The sequence below is a fragment of the Semicossyphus pulcher genome, unplaced genomic scaffold, assembly GCF_022749685.1.
Source record: "Semicossyphus pulcher isolate SPU_LCO1_2020_fin unplaced genomic scaffold, fSemPul1.0.p SCAF_21, whole genome shotgun sequence".
NCBI classification, from domain to species: domain Eukaryota; kingdom Metazoa; phylum Chordata; class Actinopteri; order Labriformes; family Labridae; genus Semicossyphus; species Semicossyphus pulcher.
Window position 1 is genome coordinate 11,492,338 of NW_027211695.1, and position 27,287 is coordinate 11,519,624.

Consider the following 27,287-nt stretch of genomic DNA (forward strand, 5'->3'; position numbering starts at 1 on the left):
TCTCACATTTGCATGGGTTTCACATTTTGTGTGTTTATTGTTCACAGTGAAAAAGTGAAAGCTGCATGATTCCGTGTTTATCCAGAATTACATTTTTAAAAAGGTCGCCTTTGAAATGGGCCGTTCAGAACAGCTGCAGGTTTCTGTGTACTGTATAACCTTGCTCATCATTCACTGTCATTCACCGTCATTCACCTCAGGCTGCCTTCATGCACTAGCTTGTAGTCAAGTACTTCCTGGGGATTCTGGCTCATATGTAAGGCTGAATAGCCGATCCTAGAGCAGCCATGTTTTCTACAACTTCAGAGTGATGGCAGTGTGGCCACTCGTGGCTAAGGTCTGACATTTGAATGGCAAAATGGCTTGTTCACTTCAGGAAGAAGGAGAGGCTCCGGAAAAAAAGTAATTAAAATATACAATTTTTAAAATGAAACAAATTTTACCAACATGATTCAAAAACACATTAGAATAATAGAAAATGCATTGCAGAGCTAAAATATGTCACCTTTAGGAATAAATTCTTAATGACTGAATTCTAATGACTGCCTAACTCCTATACATTTCTTTTAACTCCACCATGAGGTTGATAAATGTGGTTTAAGTAAAGTTTTTAGTAAAATATTTAATATCAGACTTTCAAAGTCCCTAGAAAAAGAATTCAAACACTAATGATCTCCTTAACTTTTGACAAGCGACATCATCAGGTCAAAATTGTTCAATAGGCTTCTTTTAAAGATTAAATGTTTGCTTAAGTATTGACATTGATATTAGCTTAAGCACTTAATATGAAATGTTAGAATGCTAGCACACAAAATCAAGTTGATAAACCTTACCAGGTAAACGTCAGCATGCATTGCACATTGAACGTGTTAGCATTAAGCACAAGGCACTGCTATGTATTTTGTACAGTACAGCCTCACAGAGGCACCCATGGCATTACTGACAAGACTTTACTCATAGATTGTCTTGATGGTGTTGTTGGCAACAATGTGTGGTGGCTGTTACAAAGTAATTTCTGTTGGCTTTGCCAGTTTTGTTAGCAAGGGAGTTCGATTCCTTGACACTAAAGCAACATTAGCATAAGAAAGCAGTTAGCATGACTAAAGTTGGCTCTGTTAACTTGAATTTCTTTCACAGCCAGACTTGTTTCCAAGCATTATGAGTATCTGCACCTTTCCCATCTAAAATATCACTATTATATACATTTACGTTTCCCACAAGAACTTCTACTGTATCCTGGAAGCACAACATTATTCCTCTTATCTTTATTTGGTGGCTTCTAGTGTTACTCTGGTAGTGGTAAGTTCTGGTGGACTTTAGGTTATGTTTTCTTTTACTTTTGGCTATCTACATGAGATTTTTGTGTAGTATCCCTGTAAGTAATATGCCATGGTTACCACAAGACTAATACATGGTAATATTGTGTCAGCTGTTGCCTTACCTCCCAATGTGCTCAGGCTGCACAGGCAACATGCAAGCAGAAGATTCAGGCTCTTCATGGCGACCCCCTGAAACCTGAAAGGTCTCTCCTCTCCTCAGCAAAACGGATCCTTGTCGATTAATCCAAGAAGTTTTAAATTCTTTTTGTGTCCGCTCCAATGCAGCTCACTGAAACTTACAGTGGAAGTTTTAGTATGTTCAGTTTGGACTGTTGTTGTCTGTCAGTCAGGCCGGCCTGGCCAACTGCTGTCTGCTCCAATTACATGCTCGGGGAGGGGAGGGTGAGTGTAACTGTTTACCCCCTCTGTCAGTGTGGATCTGGCTTGACTTTGCCAATGAGAGCTTGCTCACACACCACAGGTTCTCAAACTATGGTTGATGTACCCACAAGGGGTCCTTGTAGGGTTTCCAACAGGTCCTGAAGAACATTTCCTTGGAGGAAAGACAGGTTTAATGAGAGGATTCAGGCAACTTAATCACATTGACATACTGGTTGGTACCAAACAAACTACCTTTGTTGATACAAAGCTATGTGTTTAATTGAGAGGAGATATTTAACAACCCTACAGATATTATTTCTTGATACCACAAATGAACCCATAGACTTTATAGCCCTACTTCTCACTTGATTTATTACCTCAGTAAACATTTTCCCGGAGAGTTTATGATCTCAGCTGCTTGTTTGATTCTTCTTTGATACAATATGAAGCTCTTTTTCTAAATTATGGTCGCACACTCAGCACATTTAGTCCCAAGTGCTCCTTTTTAAAGAGATTAAAAAGTTCCTTCAGCCCATTGAGGTCTGTGTTTCTGCCAAGGTTGAAAGACCTGGATGAGACAAATTAGTCTGCTGATGTGTGAATGAATCTCCTGAATGCTGCGATTACTAGACCCAGTGATGCATCATGTTCCACCTCAAAAATTTCCGTACTTGTACTTAGTACCTGAAAGTACTAACTCATGAGCAGGGACCTTTTGAGGAGTTAAATAGCCCTAGGACTTTATTTTGAATCTGGTCCCTGCGGTGAAAACACACCGAGTACCTCCTAAAGTAACTAGTCCGTGGAGAAAGTTCCTGCGGTGGAAAAGTCAGTATTAAAATAAGCTAGACAGTAAAGCAGGGAATGCTTTAGGGCATGGCTAACAAGTTGCTAAAGATGGGGCCTATCAAAAAAGGACCGAGGCCAGGCATTACATAAGGTGCTATTTGACTAAAAGTACCTTTTTAGATACCTTAGCTTCTCTCTGACTTTTTTGGCAGTGTGGACAATGTTGAGCTCAGTAAACCATAGAGGTATCTTGGCGTACACTTTCACACACATAAATGCTCAGCAATTCGTCGGCAGTCCATCTGTCGTGGGCTTTCTTCTCTAACTCCATCTCAAAGCACGCTGATATCAGTGAGCTTGCAGCTGCAGTCTTTAAAACATGGCGGGCGAAATGAAAAACAGTGAGTACTCGACCAATCAGAAACAATCATCACTGCAGGCCCCGCCCTGAATGTTCCTGGACCTCTGGAAAGTAGTACCTCTGAGCAGGGACTTTTCAGGGTGTAAATCAATTACCCCTGAACTAAATTTAGACCCTTATTCCTGCCATTGAAAGTTCCCTCAAAAGGTTCCTCGTTCCTGGGGAAAGTTCCTGCTGTTGAAAAGCACCTTTATTGACTGTCACGTCATATATAAAATATGGGCCCATCTGGCTCCCAAAAATGAAGATGGCAATCGGCCAAAATGCCAAACTTGAAGATACAAAATAATGATAAGTGTACAAACCAAGGAGTGACCAATGGTGGCTACATGCACTTATTATACAGTCTATAATTAAATCTAATTAATCAAGACAGATATGTTTAAATAAGTCCAAAAGAAGAATGTTTTCCTACACTGTCCTTTGCAGTGGTGATATAAAATTTGCCCTTACGTTAAAAAATGTATTCCTATCTCGCACAGTCATTACAGGACATACAGAGGTGACACAAAAGCCATTATTCTTACAGTATAACGCTAAGTTGATGAACCAATTTAACTGCTGCACGCTGATGTATTCTCTGAAGGCCCCTGCAGTAAAAATCTCAATCCCCCCTTTATCCTTCTACTCATCTCCTCATGCCACTCTGCTCTCACTCACATTCATCGGCCATCCACGCCACCGTAATTTATGATCCACTGTCACTGCCATTTGGCCTGCCTCCAATTTAATTACCATAGAAGCTAACTATTAACAGCTAGCAGCCAGCGTCGCACATCAAATCTGTGGTCATGAGGGAGTGTATAAAGCCTCTATTGGCAGTGACTCAAATTACAGGATCTCTCCCAGAGCAACCCTGATGGATTACAGTTTAATACAAAAGTAAGCAGGTAAGTTAAATTAGATTGATCGCTTATCAGGGATGGTTATTTTCATGGGCAGCAAGTTACAGGTGACATGTAACAGGATTATAGTCTTCAGATTACACAAAAACGATAATGCAACTTTGAAAACAATCAAATTAGATTATCTATGATGGAGATGATCAATATTTCAGACTTTCTTTTTTTACTTTAATTATATTGGGAAAGCATCGATCACTTTATTTTTTGTTTATTTACCTAATTACCCCGCAGAGATAAACAGTCTTATCTGATTTTTCAAATTAAAAGTCTGAGCATTAAATGTTGTGTTTAGACTTCAATTGAAACTATAATCAAAGTTCAATATGGACTCAAATGTTTTGGACACTTGAACAAAGTATGCAAACAGTCTTATCTTATAACTTTGAATAACCCCATTACATAATAAGAGAGGTGGCAAAAGTACACACATTTTATACTTAAAGTACTGATTCAACTCCTTTACTCAAGTAAAAGTAAGAAAGTACAGGCTCTGAAATGTATTTAAGTGGAAAAGTAAAAAGTATTTCTCTGAAGGATATTTTACCGACCATTTCTGTGCAAAGCTAACTAAACCTCACAATAATAATAATAATAATGATAATAATAATTTAAAGACGATTAAAGTTAAACATTCCAGCCTAAAATAAAATAAAACTATATACTGCCAATAATGAACATTAACTTTGTTCTAGAGTTGTTACAACACCAGAATTTTGAATTCAGCAATACAGGACACCTCTTTTAATAACTGGGCAAAAGAAAAAAAGTCCTAAGATAGTTTTCTTCATTTATTATCACTGGACACTGTCTGGTTTTGCTGCAAGCCAAATTTCAGACAGGATAATAAAAACTGAACCGAACTTAGGTCCCAAATGAGCACCTGGATAATTTTTTACAGCTTTGAAATCAGTCTTTTTGTTGGGAAGGCAGCGTGCAGAGACCAGAATAAAAATAACCGATAATTCCCCTCGCATGCATTAAAACTAAAGTAACGAGCCTGTTTTGAGAATGTTTGGGAAGTCGAAAGTACAGGTTTTTGTGTTCAAATGTAGGGAGTAAAAGTAAAAAAGTACAGATATCTGAAATATCTACTACTTAAGTATTTGTACTTGGTTACTTCCCACCTCTGCATAATACACAGTTTTATTCCAAAACGAAGAAAGAATTGATAAGCCCCCACTGTCCTTATGAGGTTTTCATCAGATTTTAAAACTCAGCTGCAGAGCTTTTTTGAGGTCAAAAACAGATCTTTGGAGACAAGGTAATGTAGGCCTAAATTCTCTGTTAGACAGGGTTGTAAAGTTATTCCACACTAAACTGGGAAAACCATCTTTGTTTTTTAGACCTGTCTTTGTTGACAAGGAGTTTAGTTAAAGCCAGGAAAGGGACAAGGAGAATTTTTTTTTTAATCAAGTTTGAAACACTATTAATGCCTAAATTATCACTGTATGCTGTCACATTAAGACTTCACCTAAGGGGACTTAAACAACAAACCTGTTGGTGGTTCATGTGGTCCTTTTTGTTGATTTTGGCTGGTGTGGAATCTGTAAAATGAAACCCTGGTACTGTTTGACATGCAGTATGTTGTGATACTGGACATGAGACTTTAACAATATTAAACAATAGCGCTCATTGCACTTTTCTTACACTGGAAAGTTCCATAAACATAGAAGAATGTTATTCTCAATGACTAAGTATCTGCAAATTAATGAGTCCATGTTTAAAGAACAAGGCACAGGTGTGTGTGCCTGTATTAGGCTTGTTCGAGATGACTGCCGGCTAGCCTCAACAACAGGTGAGAGTAGCCGATTGCAGTCGGGGGAGGAGTCATAAAGTCGGACACTTCTTTATTGACAAGTTTGCTGCTGGCCTCGTCAAGCATCTATAATACCAACACCTCACTGTAAATTGAAGTGAATAAAGTCTTAATTTGTTGTTGTTGTTATTATTATTACTATCATTATTATTTTAATTGGATTTAATATTAAGTTCTCATTATACTTTATTCAGGGCTTTTGATAGTTATTTCGATATAAACATCATTGTATTTATGTTTATGAAGACAACGTTCATGAGGAATGAGTAAAGCATTACTATGTGAATGACAGTACTTTGATAAAAAACGTTTGGTGTCTGTCTGACACTTCATTAAGTTTAATGAATAATGATGAATAAGACAGAAGTCTCATCACTTCCTTGTTGGGGTGTCAAAGCTTTTTTCAGCCAATAGGCGCTTCATTCAAACCAGAGCAAGTCGTTTCCCATCATGCATGGAGTTGTGCAGTCGGTGGAGAGCAACTGTGGCGCCTGGCCCTGAAAATTGCGGCTGCCCTCGCCCCGCAGGACTTCAAAGCCTCGCGCAGTCGGGTTTTCAGAGCATGTCGGATAACAATCTAACCGTCGTGCAATATGCTTGGCAGGCGGCAATCAATTCTGCGCAGGTCTCGCTCATCTCGAACAAGCCTATCCTGACAGCAACAGGAACTGCAGCAGCAGCACGGCTCACAGGCAAATAAGCTATCCTACTATAAAACTCTTAACTGCATCTCAATGGTACTTCTTCGCTGAATAATAATGCTGTAAAAACTAAAAATAGTCGTAATACACCCTTACCTTTGCGTCCATTGCGGATAAACGTTCATGATTCATGATAAAAAGCTACTCCTCCCTCATAAGTCCAGAACTTGCTAGTCGCGTTTTAATATCATGCTCCGTATTAAAGTAATTTAGTGATAGCTGTCTGTATATCCATGGATACATAGCAAATATTAAATGCTTATAGCTAATTCGGCATATTTTATGGAGTTAATTAAACAAAATCTATATAAATATAGGCTACAAGGGTCAAGTCGGAGCCTGAATCTATGGCAACATTAAACTTCCTGTTTACATCCCCCAAAGCATTATGGGACCTTTACTCTAGGACGTAACCAGTGTAAAATGTAAAAAAAAAAAGTTGGTTGTATGCCATATATGTCATTAACACACCCCCAAAGAAACTCTCAGTAGACCAGTGTTACAATCATACAAATATATTAGTTTGTTTTATTCAATTATATCCAATAATACGTCTCCCTTGACTTTGTGTAAGTTATTATAGAAATAAATACAGATCATATTGCAAATGCAGAGACAATAGTTGGGGATAATAGAGTGTTGAGGATGGAGGTTAAGGGGTTAAAGGGGTTAAAGAGTAAATATTTGAGTAAAGACTGTTTCTTTGAAGGTGTCCAGTAAATGATTGGCGCATGCATGCTTGTTGTCCCGCCCGTCTGTGATCTTCAACCTCCCCCAGGAGTTTTTAGACTGCAAGTCCCATGGTTCTCTGTAGTCCTTTACAGTTCTTTCCTCCAAGTGATCCATGGGTCTGGATGGCATATAGTAGATGTGTTCTTCCACCTAGCCAGCAACAGGGGGAGTTATTGCACCCCAACCACATTTGCATGGATATATTTATATATATTTATATATAGATATATTTTTTGCCCCATTTGTATACAAAAATAGTGTCATTGTGGCTTTGACAGCTGGAAGACTGATGTACTCTTTTTGCATTTGGAAGACAAAGAAGGAAAGTAAGATTATGGTGATTTCCTTAAAATCTTTTTTGGAAGACGTTGTCACATATCTCAGATCGTCCATGCAGAAAAAGAGAAAAAAAAACCCCCCTAAGGACCGATCACAGAATCACACACACAAGTTGCAGACATGTTTTTGTGTGTGTTTTAGGGAGAACAGACAGTGAATGAGCAGTCCACATGCTGCCGGTGAGCCAATTAAAATCCCTTTTAGAGGTCAGAGGTCAGTCTTTTGTTTTTTGATTGACAGATGAGTGCTGGAGGATTGTAGGGGGTCAGGAGGAAGAGGTGTGACACCCCACAGTCTTGGCGTGTTTTCCTCTCTTTGTAGAGTGAGCTGTGTTCTTCAACAGCCCGCATTATGTGATAGAGGAATTACACGGATATGCATCAAAACAGAGAAATAAACACTTGAAATCAACAAACACACATGGACAGACCAACAATGATTCATAAAGGGCATTACAATACTCAAGTCCTCATATCTTTTCATTACAATTCACAATACTTCCAATGGAAAATACCAAAAACACAATCCATTCATTTTTTAAAACAAAAATACATTTGAAAAATTAGTAAATATGATAAACATTTTAGCATGTTGAACAGTGTAAAGTCACCACTAAAAATAGTATTAGCTTGTGTGAGGTGAAGTCCCTCCATGATCTGTTAGTAAAGGTCACCCCGTTCAGCCACATCTGCACTGGCTTGGTGCAGGGTGCTGTGTGTGTGTGCAATGCAGATGTGTGTGGAGGGATGTGGGTGTGCTTTTAAAAACACAGCCTGATTTTAGAAGTTAATCTGATAGTTATGATGTGGCATTCAGGGCTCGGGCTCTGGATTTCAATATAAAAGCACTTTTTATGAAAAAAAAAAAAAAAAGGGGTGGGGGGAGATAATCTGTCCGAGGACAGCGTCACTCTTTTGTCACGTGAGCCTCTCCCTTCCTCCCTCTCTCTTTTTTGTGTTTTCTGCTGCATTGCAGATGTGGTGAAGGGACTCCACCTCAAACTAACACACACACACACACACACGCGCGCGCTTAAACAGCAACCCAGCTCACAAAGAGGGCAAAGTGTTAGAAAAATAAAAGCTCTAATAAAACACGCAGTTGGTTTCTATATCAATATTAATCCCTTTTTTTCCACACCCTCCAAGATAATGTGGCTGCACCTTGTTAATGGAATTTATTGCTTTCTGCCCAAGGACTTCTGCTCATTGATTTCCCTTTCTCTCTGCCTTTACTCTCTTCTCGGACACATAATGGACATACAGAGATATTCAATCACAGTTACACAAAGATTACATACAAAGACCAAAGCTGATGAGTGAGATCCATAAAACACACATACACCATCAGGCACTCACCCTATTCTCACACACAAACACGCACACACACATACATGCACGTACAGACTGCCTCCAGGTTAAAGGGAAGTTGTGTTTGCAAAAAGGGATCGCAGAGAGGAAGTGGAACTTCAAAGGGAGGCTGGGAGGGCACGAGTTAGCTACACTACAGTATGAGACACATGCCTCTCTCGCTTCCACTCTCTCTCTCTCTCTTTGAGTCCTTCACAACCCAGGATGACCCTCTCTGTAGTTGTAATTCGCTCTGTAAGCAGGGAGGTACCCTGACTCGGGAGAAACAGAGGAAAGGGAGTCCCCCCGGGAGAGAGGTGTGTGCGTGACATGTTTGAAGCATTCATCCGGATAAGACATACTCCATTTAACCCCCTACGATAATCACACACATTCACATGTGCACCTCTCTTTACTCTGAAGAAATGGCAATGCTAAGCCTTCCAAATGGCCAGTATTTTACATTTAAAGCGGAATCCAGAGGCATTCATCTGCAGGTTCAAAGCAGTAAATTCAGAAATGTTGGGGGGGTAACTAATCAAACATATGTGCGGATAGACCGTCGCCAAGATAAATGGCAATCTTTACATCCTGTGATTCACACAGAATTGTTTGAAGTGAAGCCTGAAGGCCAAAACAGACTGGAACAGAGAGGCTGATTTCAGGCTTCACAAGCAGAGAAACATGGGACACACAAGAGTCAGTGACACACACACACACACACACACACACACACTTACACGCCCGTGCAATCATGCAAACTTTGATTTTATAATTCTACCTTTCTGCAAACTTGAATCAATAAAACACACACTATATTTAATCTTAATCTTGACCCCCCATCTGCCTAGCCATATACAGTATATCATTCATAAATACTCCAATAACAACTAACAGTATTAATCTGCTTACAAAAGATAAAATCTGCTACAGCTTCAGAAGAAAATACAGTGATTAGATAAGATGTGATTGAAAAATTAAGCTAAAAAATGTTTGGGCTCAAACATACATTTTCCTGTCACGAATAAAAAAATAATTGTGGTTTATAGCATGACGATGAGTATTCAAATAACAGTCTGGAAAAAGGTATAAAGAAACTAATCTATCAGCATATTCTACAGTGGTAAAATATATTGTTGACTGATGGAACTTTAGAGACTGATGGATCATTTGAAGTAGATTGTATGAATATCCAGTTACTGAAATATGAATCCATCACTCAGTCACAGTCCTTTTCGTTGCCTTTAAGTCACTTTCACACAAAGCATGAGCCACGAAATGAGATGATTGTAGCCCTACAATTATTACAAATAAATCAAGTCGGAGGTTGTTCTCTTATCTAGAAATGCAATGTTTCAAAAATGTCATGTGCTATTATATTTTTTGCATCTGTACAGACATATGCATCGACAAAATAAAATACTGCATTTGTTTAAAGGGGCGCTCATGCAATTTAGTATTGCACTTCAATAATGTTGAGAGACTCAAGAGGGGCAGGTTTTTGTGTCAAGTTTCAAAACTAAAGTATTTCCGTATTTAACCAGGCTTTAAAAATACACGAGATCTTACATATCCTATAATGCATTTAATCTTTAATTAAACCCCCTGTGCCTCTCCAATACTCACTTATTTTAAACCAAGTGCCTTGTGCAAGCTTCTGCAAAAAAAAATTTGTATTAAGCGCAATATAAAATTATTGTTTCAAACATAAAATTTGTTCTAAAGGAAATCGAGACAAATTTTAGACACATTTACATATTTTAGTTAAATGTTTCTATTTTAGCAAAATTTCATGCTACATTAAAATCTTGTTTTCCATCATAAATGAGCTGTTAGAATAAACAGGAGAGACTAGAGGAATAAAACAGTTCCTTGTGAGTTTTGATATTACAAACAAGCACAGGCTGAACAGTCAGCTGCTAGCTAGCCAACAGCTAACATTGGTAGTCTACATTAGCGGTTTGGGCTGGGAAATGAGCCATTAGGAAAAACAAGAGACACTAGAGAACAAGAAAAGTTCTTCTGCACCAACAGTCAGCTGCTAGTTAGCTAACAGCTAACGTTGGTACATTGGCATTGGATGGGATGGGAAATGTACTATGAGGAAAACCAAGAGAGAGAGGACAATAACTGTTTCTAGTGAGTTTCTAGTGAGACACAAGCAGGGTCTAAATGCACTCACAGTCAGCTACTAGCTAGCTAACAGCTAACATTGGTACATTGGCGGGTTGGGATAGGAAATGAGCCATTAGGAAAAACAAGAGAAAATATAAGAAAATAAAAGTTCTTAGCGAGTTTTGATATATAAAAAAAAGCACAAGCTGAACGCACTCACAGTTAGCTGCTAGCTAACTTTGCTACATAGGCAGGTTGGGATGGGAAATGCACCATTGGAAAAACAAGAGAAAATAGAAGAAAATAAAAGTTCTTAGCAAGTTTTGATATAAAAAAGGCAAAGGCTGAACGCACCAACAGTCAGCTACTAGCTAGCAAACGGCTAACATTGGTACATTGGTGGGTTGGGATGGGAAATGAGCCACTAGAAAAAAGACTCGAGAAAGAGACTTGCTGTTCCTAGCAAGTTTTGATATCAAAAACAAGCACAGGCTAACCACACCCACAGTCAGCTGCAAGCTAGCTAACAGCTACCATTGCTAATTTGGCAGGTTGGGATGGGGAAAAAACTATTGAACATTCAAGCAGTTAAGTGTGTTCAAGTTACATTTTCTTTACTTAATGTTTGAACACACTTTAAGAAAGACATTCCTTATTTAACAGTTTCACAGTTTGAGTAGCAGGCTAGCCATCATGAGTGAACTGACTAGTGGACTGCCTGTTTAACTACGTTTGTGTGCATGATTGACACATCGCTTATCTCTCTCTCTCTGAACTTTTAAATTGGTAGCTTGAACTAAAATTTTAGCCCTTGACTACCGATTTCAGCTATATTTTAATTAAAATAATGCTAAAATATCTGAAAACAACAAACATGACATAAGAAGAAAATATTTTCCAGCCCTTTAAACTATGTCTGTTTGCTGATATTCCTCTTCTCCTCTCGTCTGACATTGGCCTATCTGTCTATCTTGTCCCAGTCTTTATTCTCTTCTAGTACGCAGGAGCTTCATTTAATTTAATATTTGTGTAATTACTTTACAAATAGTACTTAGTCATTGTGTTCAGGATTAAGCAATCTATAGAGGGTGACTGGTCAGATGCACAAACCTGATGGTCTATTTAACTGTTTAATTAAGGTCATTAGTGTTTAAGTGAGGTTTTAACAGTAGCTTGGAATAATTGGAATAACTTATGGGTTGCAATTAATTCAAGTCTTTTTCTTTATTCCTCACAAGCCATTTGTTAAGTTTACTTCTACTTCTACTTCTTGTACTTGTATCATGTCCTTTTCTTCTCTAACTACATTTTCATTCTGCTCGCCTGCTCTCTCTCTCCTCTCACAAAGTCTGCTTCATCTCGCAGGTAGCAGATTACTTTGCTCAGCAGCTCGCCTCTATTCTGCAAGGGTTATCAGCTATTATTATTTACAACCACGGGTTACAGGGGAGCAGAGGATTATGCATGAAGTGAGAAGTGTGTGTAAATGTGTGTGCGTGTGTTTAGGGAACGCTGGCCACATTACCATAATTCCCTCTTAAACTATTTTTGTTCTGCTCATCAGTGCAAATTATTTTCTCTAAAAATCTCTCTCTCTCTCTCTCTCTGTTTTCTTTTCTTCAGTGCGTCTCTTCTCTCTCTCTGAGGCCCGATCATCAATCTAGCCTCGCCTCCACTTTTTGAACACACGAGAGTCCCTCGCTTCCCACAATACATAAACATTAGGCAGAAACAATTACCCTGCCTGGCATATTGTACCAAGGAAGTTTGATATGAAAAATGATTGGTTGAATGGTTTTCGTGTTGAATGGTAAGAACAAATGGAAACACACAAAACGAGGTTCCCGAATGAAAATAGTGAAATATTTTAAATAAAGTCTATCAGATAAACTATAAAGAAAATGTTATTAAAGCAAATATAACACATTTATCTTTTCATCTCTTTTTCAGAATCACTATTCTTTTTTATGTGCCAGAGCTATAAATCTCATCATGTATATACGACTTTGGTTTCTTATTTCTCCTCCTAAAAAAGCAGTCACAGTAATCATCATCATTGAACTTTCAGAATAGTAAAACACTTAAGTGACAAGTAAAAACGGCTTTAATCCCTTTGCATCATATCCAAAGTCTCTGAGAGAGATTTATGTAAAATCCAATGGAGGTGGTTTTAAAGGTGAATGTGTGAAAACAAATGATTCATGTGAAACATTGCGTTATAATGTCATGAACAGGTGCTCAGTTGTCTGATTGATGTATATTCAAAGACTTAAAGGGCAACTCCAGTCATTTAGTATTGTACTTCCATTTAGTTGGGGGACTTTTAAGAGATAGAATCAAAGCATAATTTTTCACATATTAGCAGCAGAAGCCAAGATATACTGACCTTTTGACACTAAAACACTGGATCCTACACTTCCCACAATGCATGTGATGGCAGCTTATTGCTATGACTGTATTATAAAGATGGATGACACGTCTCCATCTACTCTCATTGTACAATATTGAAGCCAAAATACCCCCCAGGTGGCCATCTTGTGCAGTTGGAGTCACTATAGCCACTTCCACTAACCAAAACAGGCATTGCAGCTGCAGGAGCCGTAATTGTCAGCAGAGCTGTCAATCATCGTTTTTACAGCATCAAATAACTAATTACAACTTAACTTAACTTCAGAAAAATGAACACTGATGATAATAACTAACCATAATGACAGAAACCATATTTTGAGAAAAATGTATTTGACTTGTATTTTGATTTTATAGTTTGACCCATGTCCCATCTGTTAACATGGAGGAGGCGGGCTTTATGACCTATACTGCAGCCAGTCAGCAGGGGGCGCTCAAAATGTTTTGGCTTCAATTTTAGGGAACTGTCATGTTGTCCATCTTTTTTTGTCATATAAAGCCTTTTGTGGCTTCAGAGGGAGCTGATAAATTGCCTTAATTGAGTCAGCATTCGTTGGGGCTAATGGGTATACGTTTGAAAATAAAGAAAAATATTGGATGTAGTTTTGGAAAGAAGCGAGCAGACACTTGCTACCATAACACACCAAAATCTCCACCCAAACTGTCAGAAGTCAAGTTGCATTGTGGGTAGGTGCCAGGTTTTGAAGCTGCAGAAGGAGATACAGTTCATGCGCTGAAGCATGACAATCAAACTGCCACTTCCAAATGTTACTCCCAATTTAATTTAAGAAAATAGTGTACCTTCCCAGCACAATAGTGTACCATTTTGTTGTCTACCAAATGTGGATTAAGTTGGGTACAGTACTATCTATGCAGAGTATTTCTGGCATATGAACAACAATGAGCTAGTATAGAACCTGCAGAAAAATATATTTTTTAATTCATCATATTAGCAATTGCAATTAGCATTGGTAGCAAAATATGGATGCAATAATTAAATATCAATGCTGTTTATGTATTTTTAACAAGCATACCACATTGAGTGATAGATAGTACACTGCTTCTGTGTGGGTCTTGGGGGCTTGTGCAATGCATGGCTAGCCATAGTGAAAAAAAAGCTATTGCAATGCAATCACACTCTACACAGTCAGGCTTCATCAGTACCCCATCTCACTGATGATATCTTCATTGTCTACCAGAACCTGCACACTTGGTTGCCACCACATCAACTTATGCATTCATGAGAGTGCATTTGTTAGCATGTGTGTGTTTTAATGCATTTCATTGTGTTAATTCATGAGATCATTTTCTGTAGTGGTCGCTCATGGATATCAAGGTGCTAAAGTGAGGGTACACACGACACACACCTCCTTGAGTATGTTTAAATGTCAATGTAGCGATGAGTGTGTGGTTATGCTGTGTGCAGAGGGAGCTCTTGGCCCCTCGTTTAAGGGTCGAAAGATTCTGATCAGCCCCAGACTCCATTAACAGTGCCAGAGAGGACGGGTGGGGTTTTCTTGTGCCACCGAGTGGAAAATTGAGTCCATGTCACAAACTAATCAAATCGCGCGAAAGGTGAATGGAAAAAGAAGACGGGAACACACACAGGCACACAAACACACACAAGCAGGGCTGACAAGTATCCAGGCCACACAGAGAAGCTGTGGGCTGAGCACATGGCTGGATAACAAAAGTCCACAAGGGACTGTGTAGCAGCGTTACATTAGCTTAGCTCTGTGTCAGGCTAGCATTAGCATGGAACCCTGTGGGGAAATAAAAACACAATCATTTTGTAAAGTATGTGCTGCAAAGGGACAGATTTGACCATTGCACCCATTGTGGTAAGACCAGGAAGACTTTGCTTTTATATTTGGTCGACTGGAAGGATGCCGCTGATGATTGTTGCAGGGTGTGTGTGATTTCCTTCCAGACGGTTAAACACACTGTGGTGACATGCAACATGATGCTACGCAACTGTTCGCCTCTTCATGGAGTTATTGCTTTTATATCCCAGGCTTTGATAATCACAGAGGTCATAAATTAGAGGGTGGAGGGCTGGTGTCGATGGAGGTCTGTGAGGGTAAAAAGGGCTTCCCATAAGCCAGCTTCACTCTGCCCAATTCTGCTCCTCTTTTCTAACTTTACAGCAGTGCATTGTGGTACGCAGAGTTCTCGTGGGGTCAGTGTTTGCAGGCAGCAGGTGGGGGGGGTGTAGCCCTAACAACCCTGTTCATGTGTCCGCTGGTGCCCAGTGACCTCCACCCCTCCTCCCACCCGTGTCTCTGAGCGCTAGGAGGAGGAGGTTTTGGTTTTGGATTGAGGGTCCTTCTTGCCGTTCTGGTGCACGGGCGAGTCACTGGAGGTCTTGGGCGTTTTCCTGGGCGGGCTCTGCTCAGCAACATCGTGTAGAGAGGGCTCCCTGTACATGGCCACTAGGGTGAGAGAAAGTTGCACATGGTTAAGACTGAGTAAAAATATGTCGCAAGGTGCAGGACACATTTAAAGTACAGTTTATACAAGAGAACTTACCCCCTTGTCTTTCCTATCTATAAAATATAGAGATGTTTATTATCGATGTTTCAGCGCTATGCAACAGCATCTGTCCCAACAATTGAAAATACGTTGTAATGGCCTGTATACTAATTCTGTTACTAATGAAAACCCTTTCTTGGATTTTTATGTCCCTCCCCCATTACACGCAGGACCCATGAGCTAGTTAGCAGTTATGGGTCATCATTATTTGTGTTAAATTATTCTTTCATTCGGCTTTATCGGCTTCTATAGTCACAAAATAATATCCCTGACAAGCCTAACTCCAGCTTCCTGTTTTATTTTTTATGATTGTTTTTTTTTGGCGTTTGCTGTTATTTGATCGGACAGTGGATAGAGTCGGAAATGTGGGGAAAGAGAGTGGGGATGACATGCAGCAGAGGGCCGAGGGTTGGAGTTGAACCCGGGGCTGCTGTGTCAAGGACTTCTTTATACATGGGGCATGCGCCTTAAACGTTGAGCTTAACCAGCGGCCGAGCTCTCTGTTTGTAAAAAAACACATAAAACTTATTTTAATAACATTTTGAGAATAAAGTCCTAATTTTTTTTTTTACTTATGCCTTGCCATGATACTCCCATTGTGTCTTTTTGATACTAATAATGGAAATCACTGAAATCATGTATCAGATGCTAAATGAGAGAGAGGCCTTCCATGATGAAGGATGCGTTACTTATCACTAACTCAGCCCAACTAAAGGGCGTTAAGAGTTCTTATTTTTATTTTCTTTCACTGTTTTGTTTCACTCTACTCAACTTTATTTCCAGCAGCAGTGGGCAGCAACAGCACAAGACCTACCCAGAAACAAAAAGCAGACAGACACAGCTAACAACTTGCTGTGGAACAAATATTTTGCTCAGGTATAGGGGGGAGACCGAAAACAGAGCAAAAAGGTAAACAGAAACACAACTCTAAATTAATGATAACAATAATCTGTTATTGCTGGATGCATAAATAAGTAAATATCAGCATCAGTGTTTACAGCGTTGTTACACTGCCCCCAAGTGGCCCAAAAAAAATCCATGAATGCAACTTTAATTAAGCTGAATACATCGCATAATGAGTAAAACCGAATTTAGGAAGCAATATTATACTTCTGCTTTTTCCACTTCTTCATCTTCTATCCTCAAGGTTAGACATCCAAACAGCTCAGTTTCCTTACTTAATTTGAGAAAAGTTAGTTTAGAGACTCAACCTGTAGTGTTATATGACTTATATTATAACATATGTGACAGTAATATACATTCTTAAACTAATAACATTATCACATTGATGCTTTTATCAAGTAACTAAAGATCACTGTCATTTTAAGACATTAAAGACATTAAAAGAAAATATATTGAAAATGTGAATGCTGTGTGTTGTTTCGTCCAGCACTATTACTTAAGTGCTGCTAAGTTAGTGTTTGACCACATGAAGTAATTTCCCAAATTATAATAAAAACATATGACACAATTAAGGGCCTGTGTCCACCAATGGCTTTTTTTTTTTGCACTGGCAGCACCTATTTTCAAAAATGCCCTCAGCATCAGCTGTTTTTAAAACAGTTCAACTTTTGGCTGGTCAATGTCAATTATCTCTCACGACCAATCAAAATCAAGAAGGGGCGGGTCTTCTGAGATCAACTAAGTCAACAACAATAGTGGAGAAGAAGATAATCCTTTCATTTTTTTGAGGGTAAAATTTCCAGGTGTAGAGCTGCTCCTAACGCCAGGATACAATTTCTTTCTGTTGTTTTTATGTTTTCTTTGTCAAATTTCCTTGAATAAAAGCAAATGTTAAGCATACAGAAGTCACTACCAAGGGAAGCAGAAGTGCCGCGGGCAAACTTTCATTACCTAGCAACAATTAGTGCCAATGAGAAGCGCTCTGTAATTGAGGTTGTGGGTGCTGCAAGCACAAAAAACACCGTAAGTGGACACAGGCCCTTAAGCTGTACTAACTCTCCTCATACTTATTCATTAAGTTGGGAACATCAGTAAACTGAGATTGTTTCGTCAGCCTTAAAAGGTCAAGATTGAACTTAGCTGCTTCAATTAATTTCATTGTTTTTTATGAATCACAATGATGACTGATCAAATAGAAAGAACACACAATCTTTGACATTTATGCTCTAAACACTTTATACTTACCTGTACTTCCTTTGCAAAAAATCTTTGACATAAAGGAGGTGACGATTTGTCTATTCTTGGTATCTTGCAACAACTTTAGCTAACATGGTTTACCAAGTAAAGAAAGGAGTGAATTAAAACTTCCTCCACAGAACATTTAAGGTCACAGAATTCATTACACTGCACACAAAAGCCTTAAGAACCTCAGTGTGCTCTGTCTCTGTAACAGCTTGTACAGTTTATATAAATCTGTTTACCTTCGATGAGTTTGGGCAGGAAGTGCGCAGCTCCCTTCGTCTTCTTGACGCGGTTCCCTTTCATGACCTGTCCATCCCGGTTAATACCGATGTACCACGCCCGCCCCGACTGTGTCTGTCTGTACAGGATGGACGAGTAGGTGACGTAGTAGTTCTCGAACACACACTCCTTAAACTTACACTCCGGCGTGAAGTGTTCCTGAAAGACACACATGGAAATAGAAGCATGCACATTAGGTCAGAGGAGAGGAATAACACGTTTAGAGTGTCTGCCATTTTTTATCTCCTCTATTATTTATATATTTACTCTGCTATTCCACTGGCTCAACTGGGAATGGGAGGAAATGGAGCCCACATTTCATCGTGACAGGGTTACAGGAGCAACTGTGGCTGCATCAAGGAACTGAACACACACAAACACGCACATGGGCAAATTCATTCAAACACGGCACAGTATCCACATGGATAAAGTGGTTCCAAAGGTGGCATGGCATAACTCATCTGCTCCGGTTTACCTGTAGCAAACAACAATCAGGCGGATCCTTCACCTCCTCTATAGTTTAACGACCCCACAGTCGGCCTTCAGCTCACACACACACATTCACACACACAGAGTCAGCGTTAGACAATACGTCAACAGCGGGACATCCCCCTCCCTCTATCTCCCTCTCGTTACAGCTCTCACATATTCCCTCTCTATCTCATATTCTGCCTCTCCTTCTCTTCATTCCCTCCATCCCTCCGTCATTTGGTAACCTTGTTGAGGAACAAACCAATTTGCAGGATTGATTTGGAGCCTTGATGTGACGGGTGAGCAGAAAAGGCCTGAATAAGGAGTTTGCTCTCTCTCTCTTTCCCTCTTATTCATTTCTCACTCACCCTTTTCTCCCTCTCCTCCTCCTCCTTCTATCTCTTCTCTCTCCTCTTGTCTGCCACCGCAGGCGCAGCGCCTTAACGCCTGCCTATATCCATTGTAGCGCACATAAACAAGCTAATTACATTGACTGTATCGCCCATTCTTTAATTACACATCCATTCACTTAGGCAGCCATTCATTTCCTCACCCACCCATTAACTTAGCTCTAATAGCACCCAGCCAAATCCAAAGGTCTGGAGTCTCTTGGAAGGTGTAATCAGATTGCTATCATTAACCGTGTTTGCACTGCAGTGTGTTGCGACTCATCTTCTCTGCACAAAGTGTGTATGTGTGTGTAAGTGTATCCATATGGGGGGGACTACAGGATTAAAGCCTGCTTTGTAAATCACCAGCTCACACCCCCAAGACAGACATGCTCAAGTTCATTAATTGATTAATTATGTGAATTAAAACGAATCTGGCCATTTGAGTAATGTGAAGGGTGTGTGTAAATGAGTGTGTGTTGAGGCTGTATCATTATGGGTCTTTTCGATTAGCTATTATCATCCCGGGAAGACACAGCAAGTTAGCAAAAGTGGCGAGATAGAGGTTGGCTTTTAAACAGCAGACAAGATAGATTTTATGATTACAGACAAAAGTTTGGGCAGCCATTTACACCTTTTTCACATGGCATAGCACATATAGGTCAAAGGTCAAATTTCTGTTCTTTCAGAGGTTAAAAAATGGTCACATTGGAAGACGCAGTGGTGCAGCAGTGGAAACTAACTGAGTACATTCACTGAAGTATGAAGTTGTTTAAGTATACATTTTTGGTACTTGTGCTTTATTGGTTACTTTATATGCCTCTACAATATGTTTCAGACATTTATATTTGACTTATTTTCCCCAAAACATATTTGACAGTTACTCGTTAGTTTACTATTTCTCATTGCATGGCAAATGATAAATCCATCCATCCATCATCTATACCACTTATAATGTTCAGGGTCGCAGGGGTGCTAGAGCCTATCCCAGCTGTCATTGGGCGAGAGGCGGGGTAAATGGTAAATGGACCGTACTTATGTGTCTTGCGCTTTTTACACTACATGTTACATTCACCCATTCACACACACATTTATACACTGATGGCCGAGGCTGCTACGTAAGATGCCAAACTCTCAATCAGTTATCACATTCATACAGCAATGGTTATGCCACTGGGATTTGGGTTCCAGTGTCTTGCCCAAGGACACTTTGACATGTAGGCTGGTTGAAAGAGGACCGACTCTACTGCTGAGCCACAGCTGCCCACAGGGTACACCCTGGACTGATCGGCAGTCAATCACAGGGCTGACACAGACAGACAACCTTTCACATTCGGGGTGGCTGTGGCTCAGTGGTAGAGTCGGTCGTCTCTCAGTCAGAAGGTTGGAGGTTCGATCCCTGCTACAGTCACATGTCGAAGGGTCCAAGCTGGGATTCAAGCTAACCACTGCACTGCCTTTAAGCCCTAATAATTCTGCCCTGTGGGACACAAAAGAGACATTTCCCTTCTGAACTTTTTCTCAATTATTTTTATTGTTCAGCTTAGCTAAATAAAACTCTAAGCAATCCAGAAAAAAATGTTTGCTTGATTGAGTATCAATGTTACAATGTTACAGTTTCATTTAGTAGATGCTTTTGTCCAAAGCGACGTACATCTGAGAGTTAATACAACACAAGCAACCATCAAGACAGGAGGGAACAAGTCAGTAAGTGCCAATAAACAGCCTTAAGTGCGATTGGACACTGGTGGCAACAGGTAGTGTATAGGCGTTTTTTTGTTTTTTTTTAAATCTTATTTTTTAATAATAATAATAATCATCAGCAACATCAACTAGATCAGTATAGTCATCATCATCACAAAAATCCTAGTCAGCATAAACTACATCCTTCATGTCATCATCATCAGTAGCATCAATATCATTAAGTGCAGAGGTGTTCATAAAGAGCTGGGTCTTTAGCTTCTTCTTAAAGGTGAAAGGGACTCTGCAGCCTGAATGGAGTTTGGTAGCTCGTCCCACCACCTGGGGACTAATGAGGAGAAGAGTCTAGTTAGCGACTTAGGGCCCTGTTGTGATGGTAGTACCAGGCGCCTTTCATTGGCAGAGCGTAGTGGGTGGGAAGGAGTGTAGACCTGGATGAGGGCGTTCATATAGGTGGGAGCCGTTTTTGTTGCTGTTTTGTAAGCAAGCAACAGGGTCTTGAATTTGATGCGAGCGGCAACTTGGAGCCAGTGGAGGGATATGAGCAGTGGAGTGACGTGCTGTTTTGGGTTGATAGAAGACCAGTCACGCTGCTGTGTTCTGGATCATCTGCAGAAGTTTGAATGTGCATGCAAGAAGGCCTGCCTGTGCAGACTTGTCTCCTAATGTTATTTTTAGTTGTGTGTTTTCCTTCTATCATCTTATCTTAGTGCCTACAGACTAGCTTTGACAGCAAATGATACAGAACACTTGTGCAATTGTTGCTTTCAAAGTGAATTTGCATAACAAGATGACTTGTGTTGCATGTCTAAACGTTACATGCTAGGAAGTGGTCAAATATGACCTGAACATGACGAGGCAGGCAGCAAACAAGAGTAAAAATCAGTTCTGTTTTCAGAGAATCATATATTTATGATGTCTGCTTGTAAAATATACCTTAAATATTTAATGTTATTTAACTCAGTGTGATGCTTAGCGTGGAGCTACACTGACTAAATCCCCCCAGCAGGAAAACAGAGAGCTTGCATGAATGATTGCATAAGAACACTCAACTCTGCAGGACATGTATACATATATAAGTATATTTCTAAATTAGTAAAATAAGCATCTATTACTGTATATGAAATTGCACCCTTCACTTATTCACTTATTTACATTTATATGAATTAAATTAGACCTTCTTTTCTTCCGCTCTGGCCAAAAGCCAAGCACATGTGCTTAGTCACAAACACACACTCAGGGTGCCATCAGCAATGCTGCTTTATAGGATAACACACTATTAAGAAGTCATTAATAGAGACACATCACTCACACAGCAGACACACAGGGGACAGATGCACATCTGTCTGCACAGCGTTTACTCTGACTAGACTTCCTGCTGATCATTTCCTCTCTATCAAAATCTGAGAAATGGCTGACTTCCCTCCCCTAAATTGTCTAACAACACACTGAAGTGGAGCCTGCGCTTAATAAAAATTGAAAGCTAACTGTCACCTGAGCCCAGTCACTCCTATTTCTCTCATCTGAAAGACAGACTTGATTACAGCTGCTCCAGTTCCTCTTGTGTCCAGCAGGAGCTGCTCCAAACACACAGGCAGTCTGGGGGCTTCCTGTCACAACTCCTTCTGCTGCTGTTGATGCTCCAAAATTAACTCGTGTCTACATGCCACTCCATAATGCTCAGCTCTCCTCAAAGGGCCTCTTTTAGCACGCTGAACACCGCTCGAGTCGCACAACAGACTCAAATCCACACAGGGGATTCTATCTGTGCTGCTTTTTAGGCACCAAACTCCATGTTGTTTTTGTGTACTTTTAAGCAACATTTGCAGAAATGTGGCATCCTGTTGCATTATGTATTTAAGGCTGCAGAGACGGATATAAACCCAACAATACTGCAATATTTTAGCATTGCCTTGTACACCTCCAGGGCATATAAGCTGCAATTTGGCTAAGATACATATTTTCAGAGACAGTAAATAAACCCTGTGTTAAGTGTGTGGATACACACTCACTTATCAGATCAAGTCAGGGTCAATCAAAACTGTTCAATTCTTCTGTTAGACACAGATAGTGCGATAGGAGACAAGAGGATTACATGTATGTGTTTATGTATGTTGGTGCAAGGGTGTGAACATCCACCCATGCGTGTCCGCTGTTGTGACAGAGACATGACGGATCTTTCTTACATCAGTGGGAGGCCACCCGGCGTCAGATGACATGCATACACACACAAACACACACAGTCACAACATCAGCAGTGACGGATGGACTGGTCGCCTCCCTCATCACTCACTCCCACAGACAGAAGAGAGAAAGAGAAGGATGGAAGGAAGATGAGAGAGCAGGGGATAAAAGAGGAGACACGTCCAAAGGAGAGAAGAGGGAAAAAACAAAGATGAGGTGAAGGAAAAAGGAATGAAACGCAGAGAAAGCCCTGTAGGATTATTCTCCAGTAATGACACACACGTGTCTCATTTCCATCCGCTGACACCTGAAGACATTATACAGCCCTGTTCCCAAACACACAGCTGCCATTAACCATTGAGCCTCCCATGCGCTCAGTTGGGGAATTGATTCTATGTAAGACCTCTGTGAAAAGTCAATAGGCATTAGTCCGGAAAAAAACCTGGATTAGGCTCTGATTGGACTGCGACGCAGCGACACAACCGAGCGTGAAGAACTTAAAGCGACTTACAAGCTGCGATCAGGCAAGAACAGGTTAATCCAGGGGCTTTAAGTCACAGACACTTATCGACCGCGTCCCGGAGGACAAACGTATTTCACATGTCGAAGTGTGTTTGTGTGTGTGTGTTTGTACTGTACATGACAGGAGAAGCACGAGATGTTACACTTTTACAGCTTTCAGTAAATGATGTTTGCAGTTACATGTGTCAGCAACTACAGCCGATCAATATTGGCTTTCCTGATGCACTTGTGGCGGCATCAAATGCACACAGCACAATGGCCTTTTGCAGGACAGTGCCGATGGAAACGATCGATATGAAAGACTGATAGATATTGAGGTTGATAAGCTTTAAATTCAGCAGAGGTGGGCAATGTCATTGTTTTACAAGTCAAAAGTATTTTTGGAGTCAATGCTATAAGGAACAGAGTCAGGTCTCAATTTAGGACGGGCAAGTCTTCAGTACTAACAAGTCAGAAGACAAGTCCAAGAGCTCAACTCTGTCACAAGCAAGTCTCAAGTCTTAACCTTGAAGTCCCAAGCAAATCTAAAGATTTAACTTTCAAGTCTCAGGCAAGTCTCTAGTCATTGCTATGTGGTCCAAAGTTAAGTCCCAAGTTAGGACAGGCAAGCCCATGATCAAGACCAACAAGTCAGAAGACAAGTCCAGTGGCTAATCTTTGTGTTGCTTTTTAAACTGGTCTGTTTTTTCAGGTTTGGGAGTAAGTCACAAACAAGTCTGAAGTTTTATCCTTAAAGTCACAAGCAAGTCTCAAATCATGACTTTGAGGTCCAAAGTCAAGTCCCAAGTTACAAGCCAGTCTATGATCAAGACCAAGTCAGAAGACAAGTCTAAGAGCTAAACTTTGTGTTGCCTTTCTAAACAACTTGTATTTCGGTGTTCAGTTCTTATTTCTTGTTTTGCCTTGTCACTTTGTCTTCCTGTCATGAGTTCTCATTGTTTAGTTTTGTGTTTAGTGTATTCCATTTTCGGGTCACAATTAAGTCTTGTTAAGTATATCACTTGTGTCTTTTTGATTAGATCATTTCCTGTTTTACTTTGTCACCTTGTCTCTCCTGTTGGTCCACTCCTGCCTTTGTGTTTCCCCCTTGTTTGATTATGTGCCCTGCCCTGATTGTTTTCACCTGCCCTTTATTAGCCTCACCTCCTAAGTTTATTTAGTCTTTGTGCTCCCCTGTCTAGTGGCCAGTTCATTGTCGTCCATCCTGTGTGAGTCTATGTCCATGACCTTACTCTGGATTATCTTCGTGTCTCCCCTGATTTCCTTGTTGCTCCTCATGTTCCCTTGGATAACCTTTTTCCTGGTTTTGTTTGTCTTTTGATTTTCCTTTTTTGTGTTTTGTTGGAGTTTGGATTTTGTTTGTGCATTTTTGCCTTTTATTTAATTAAATCCGTATATCTTAGTCTGCTTCTGGGTCCTCACCTTTTTGTTTAATCGGAAACTGTGACAACTAGTCCTTTTTTAGTAAGTAAAAAAAACTTTACGGAGTAACACACAAGAAAGTGTTGAGACTTAACCTTCGAGCCTCAAGTCTTAACCTTTAGGTCTCAAGCAAGTCTTAAGTCTCAAACAAGTCTCAGGTCTTAACAATGAAATCTCAAGCAAGTGCCAACTAAAAATTAAGAACCTTTTAAATCCAAGTCAAGTCTCAAGTCAACAACACCAAAACAAATCAAGTCTTTTATCAGTGTAAGTCAATCAGGTGTCAAGTCCTCAAATTTGTGACTTGAGTCTGACTTCAGTCAAGTCATGTGACTCCAGTCTGTCAGCTCTCTGATTTTAAATTAAAATCACTATACCCAAGTGCATTATAAAGTAAAAATACTTTACTTGGGTACTTAGACAACTTGCTACTTCATACTTTGAATTTCACAGCATCTAAGACTAAGAGGGAAAACTTTTTACTCCACTTCATTGATTTGTTTGTCAGGTCAAAAGGTCACGTTTGCATCACAACTTCAAGTCAGTCGAGCCTCTGTCTGTCAGATCCCATCTGCAGCCTCCCCGTCTCTCTTGTCCCCACTGTCTCTTCATTTCACAATCCAATAAAAAAGGAAACTGCCATTAAAATATCCTGCGGGTAGAAGAAGTTTAAAGGAATGGCTTGGGCTATAAAAATATATTGGATTGATCGTGAATTGAGAGCTGTTTTCTTTTATCCAAAATCACTTGCTTCAGTGGGTTTTTGTGGGACTGCAGGCGGGAGAAGTAATATGTAAAGGGTTTCCTATCATAAAGATGCACTGATGATTTGAATCTAAACATAAAGCAGGAAATAACATTTGGGATAAACCTAACAGAGAAATAAAGTGAGACATTTTTTGTCCGTGCATACTGAATGATGAAATATTTACCTGCAGATGCACATCAAGGATAAGAATCAGCACCGACAGCACACAGAGCAAGGTTAGCTGCACAAAAGCTTGTTTACCAGCAAAGCTGATTATTATCTGAGCAAATGAGCAGAAAAAACAACTTTAATTGAGGACAAACAGCTGAGGAAGCATCACAGGAGCTTGCAAAATAATTGTCTACAGATAGGAGTAATTATCATTTATTTATTTATGCACAACATGTAGCCCTGCTGGCACTTTCTGTTGTGTTGTCATCAGCAACTGTTCTTTCAAACTCTTTGTAGAAGCCATCACTCAGCATTTAGGGATCAACACTCACAGGCTCTGTTAAAACTTTTATTTCCAAGCCAGCATTGTATTCTCAGGTGGACAAACCATCTAGCTCAAGTGTTGCAATTCAAAGCAACTTTGTCAGAGCCCGTAGCAGCAGCTAACAGTGTGTCCGCCCCGGTTTTAAAAGCAACATTTTTCTGGTTGACTTGCACTTCAGCCCATGAGCAGGTCAGTAAGGATGTTCTCACAACAAAAGATGCTTCACTCTGAAAAAGGGACGGGTCATCCTCAGTGTAGCTGTGTGTGTGAATCTGCTGGGTTACAGTAGGACAGCACGCTGCAAGAAATGACACGGGATAAAGATTGGAGCCAATTTTGAAGGCCCCATCAGTTTTCTTTTTAATAGTGGGTGGCAATTATTTGTAGGCTCTCAAAATGAGCTATGGTGCATAGCTTTTTTTAAAAATCCATTGTTAACATAAAATTATGATCCACAAAACTAATGTTTCCAATTTTGAACACCAGTGGTCCTTAACTATTGTCTGAAGGCTGTAAAGTACTTGAAAGTATTTTAAAATTGCAGTATTTACCAAATCCTGCTTTGGGATCATACACACCGATTTCAGGCTCTACACTTTTAATTAACCTCAAGTAACTGTTTCTCAGTGCATTTACTGACATTTATATTTCCAGTAATACAACTAACTGCTTTGTGCCAACTCAGTGTAACAGGATTGAGGTATCTGTTAGAGAAAGATTATATATTATATTTATTCATTTAATAAAATTATCTAGATAGGTGAAAAAGTAAAAAAGCAAAATGCAATGCCATAGACACATTTTTGTTAGAATTTATGCACAAATCTATAAGTAGAGTTATTAAAGGGGTAGTTTTTTTAAGTGGGGTTGTATGAGGAACTTATCAATAGTGACTGCACTATGTACAGATATCAGTCAGCACGACACCCAATAGGAGAAGCCGGCTGGAGTTCCTACATGGGAGCTCAGCTAAGCACCGCTGCAGGAGAGGTTCAAAAGTAAAAAAAGAGTCCTACATATGAACAAACATTTCAGTTCAATTGTACGCTGTATTTTAGTTTGTTGTCACTGCTTCACGTTGACGTCAGACAGCCTTTTCCCTCTGCACTATGTCTAGGTCCACAC

General features: G+C 39.8%; 1 protein-coding gene across 1 annotated transcript in view; it reads right to left on the bottom strand.

The window, feature by feature from the left end:
- Window positions 1–15,509: 15,509 nt before the first annotated feature.
- fgf11a (fibroblast growth factor 11a) overlaps window positions 15,510–27,287 on the bottom strand; it is a 112,696-nt gene continuing 100,918 nt past the window's right edge. The window contains exons 4-5 of the mRNA XM_069672080.1: window positions 18,190–18,388; window positions 15,510–15,705 (exon numbers count right to left, since the gene is read on the bottom strand). Of these exons, the coding sequence (XP_069528181.1) occupies window positions 15,563–15,705; window positions 18,190–18,388 (342 nt within the window). The 3' untranslated portion in view covers window positions 15,510–15,562. The remainder of the gene's footprint in view (window positions 15,706–18,189; window positions 18,389–27,287) is intronic.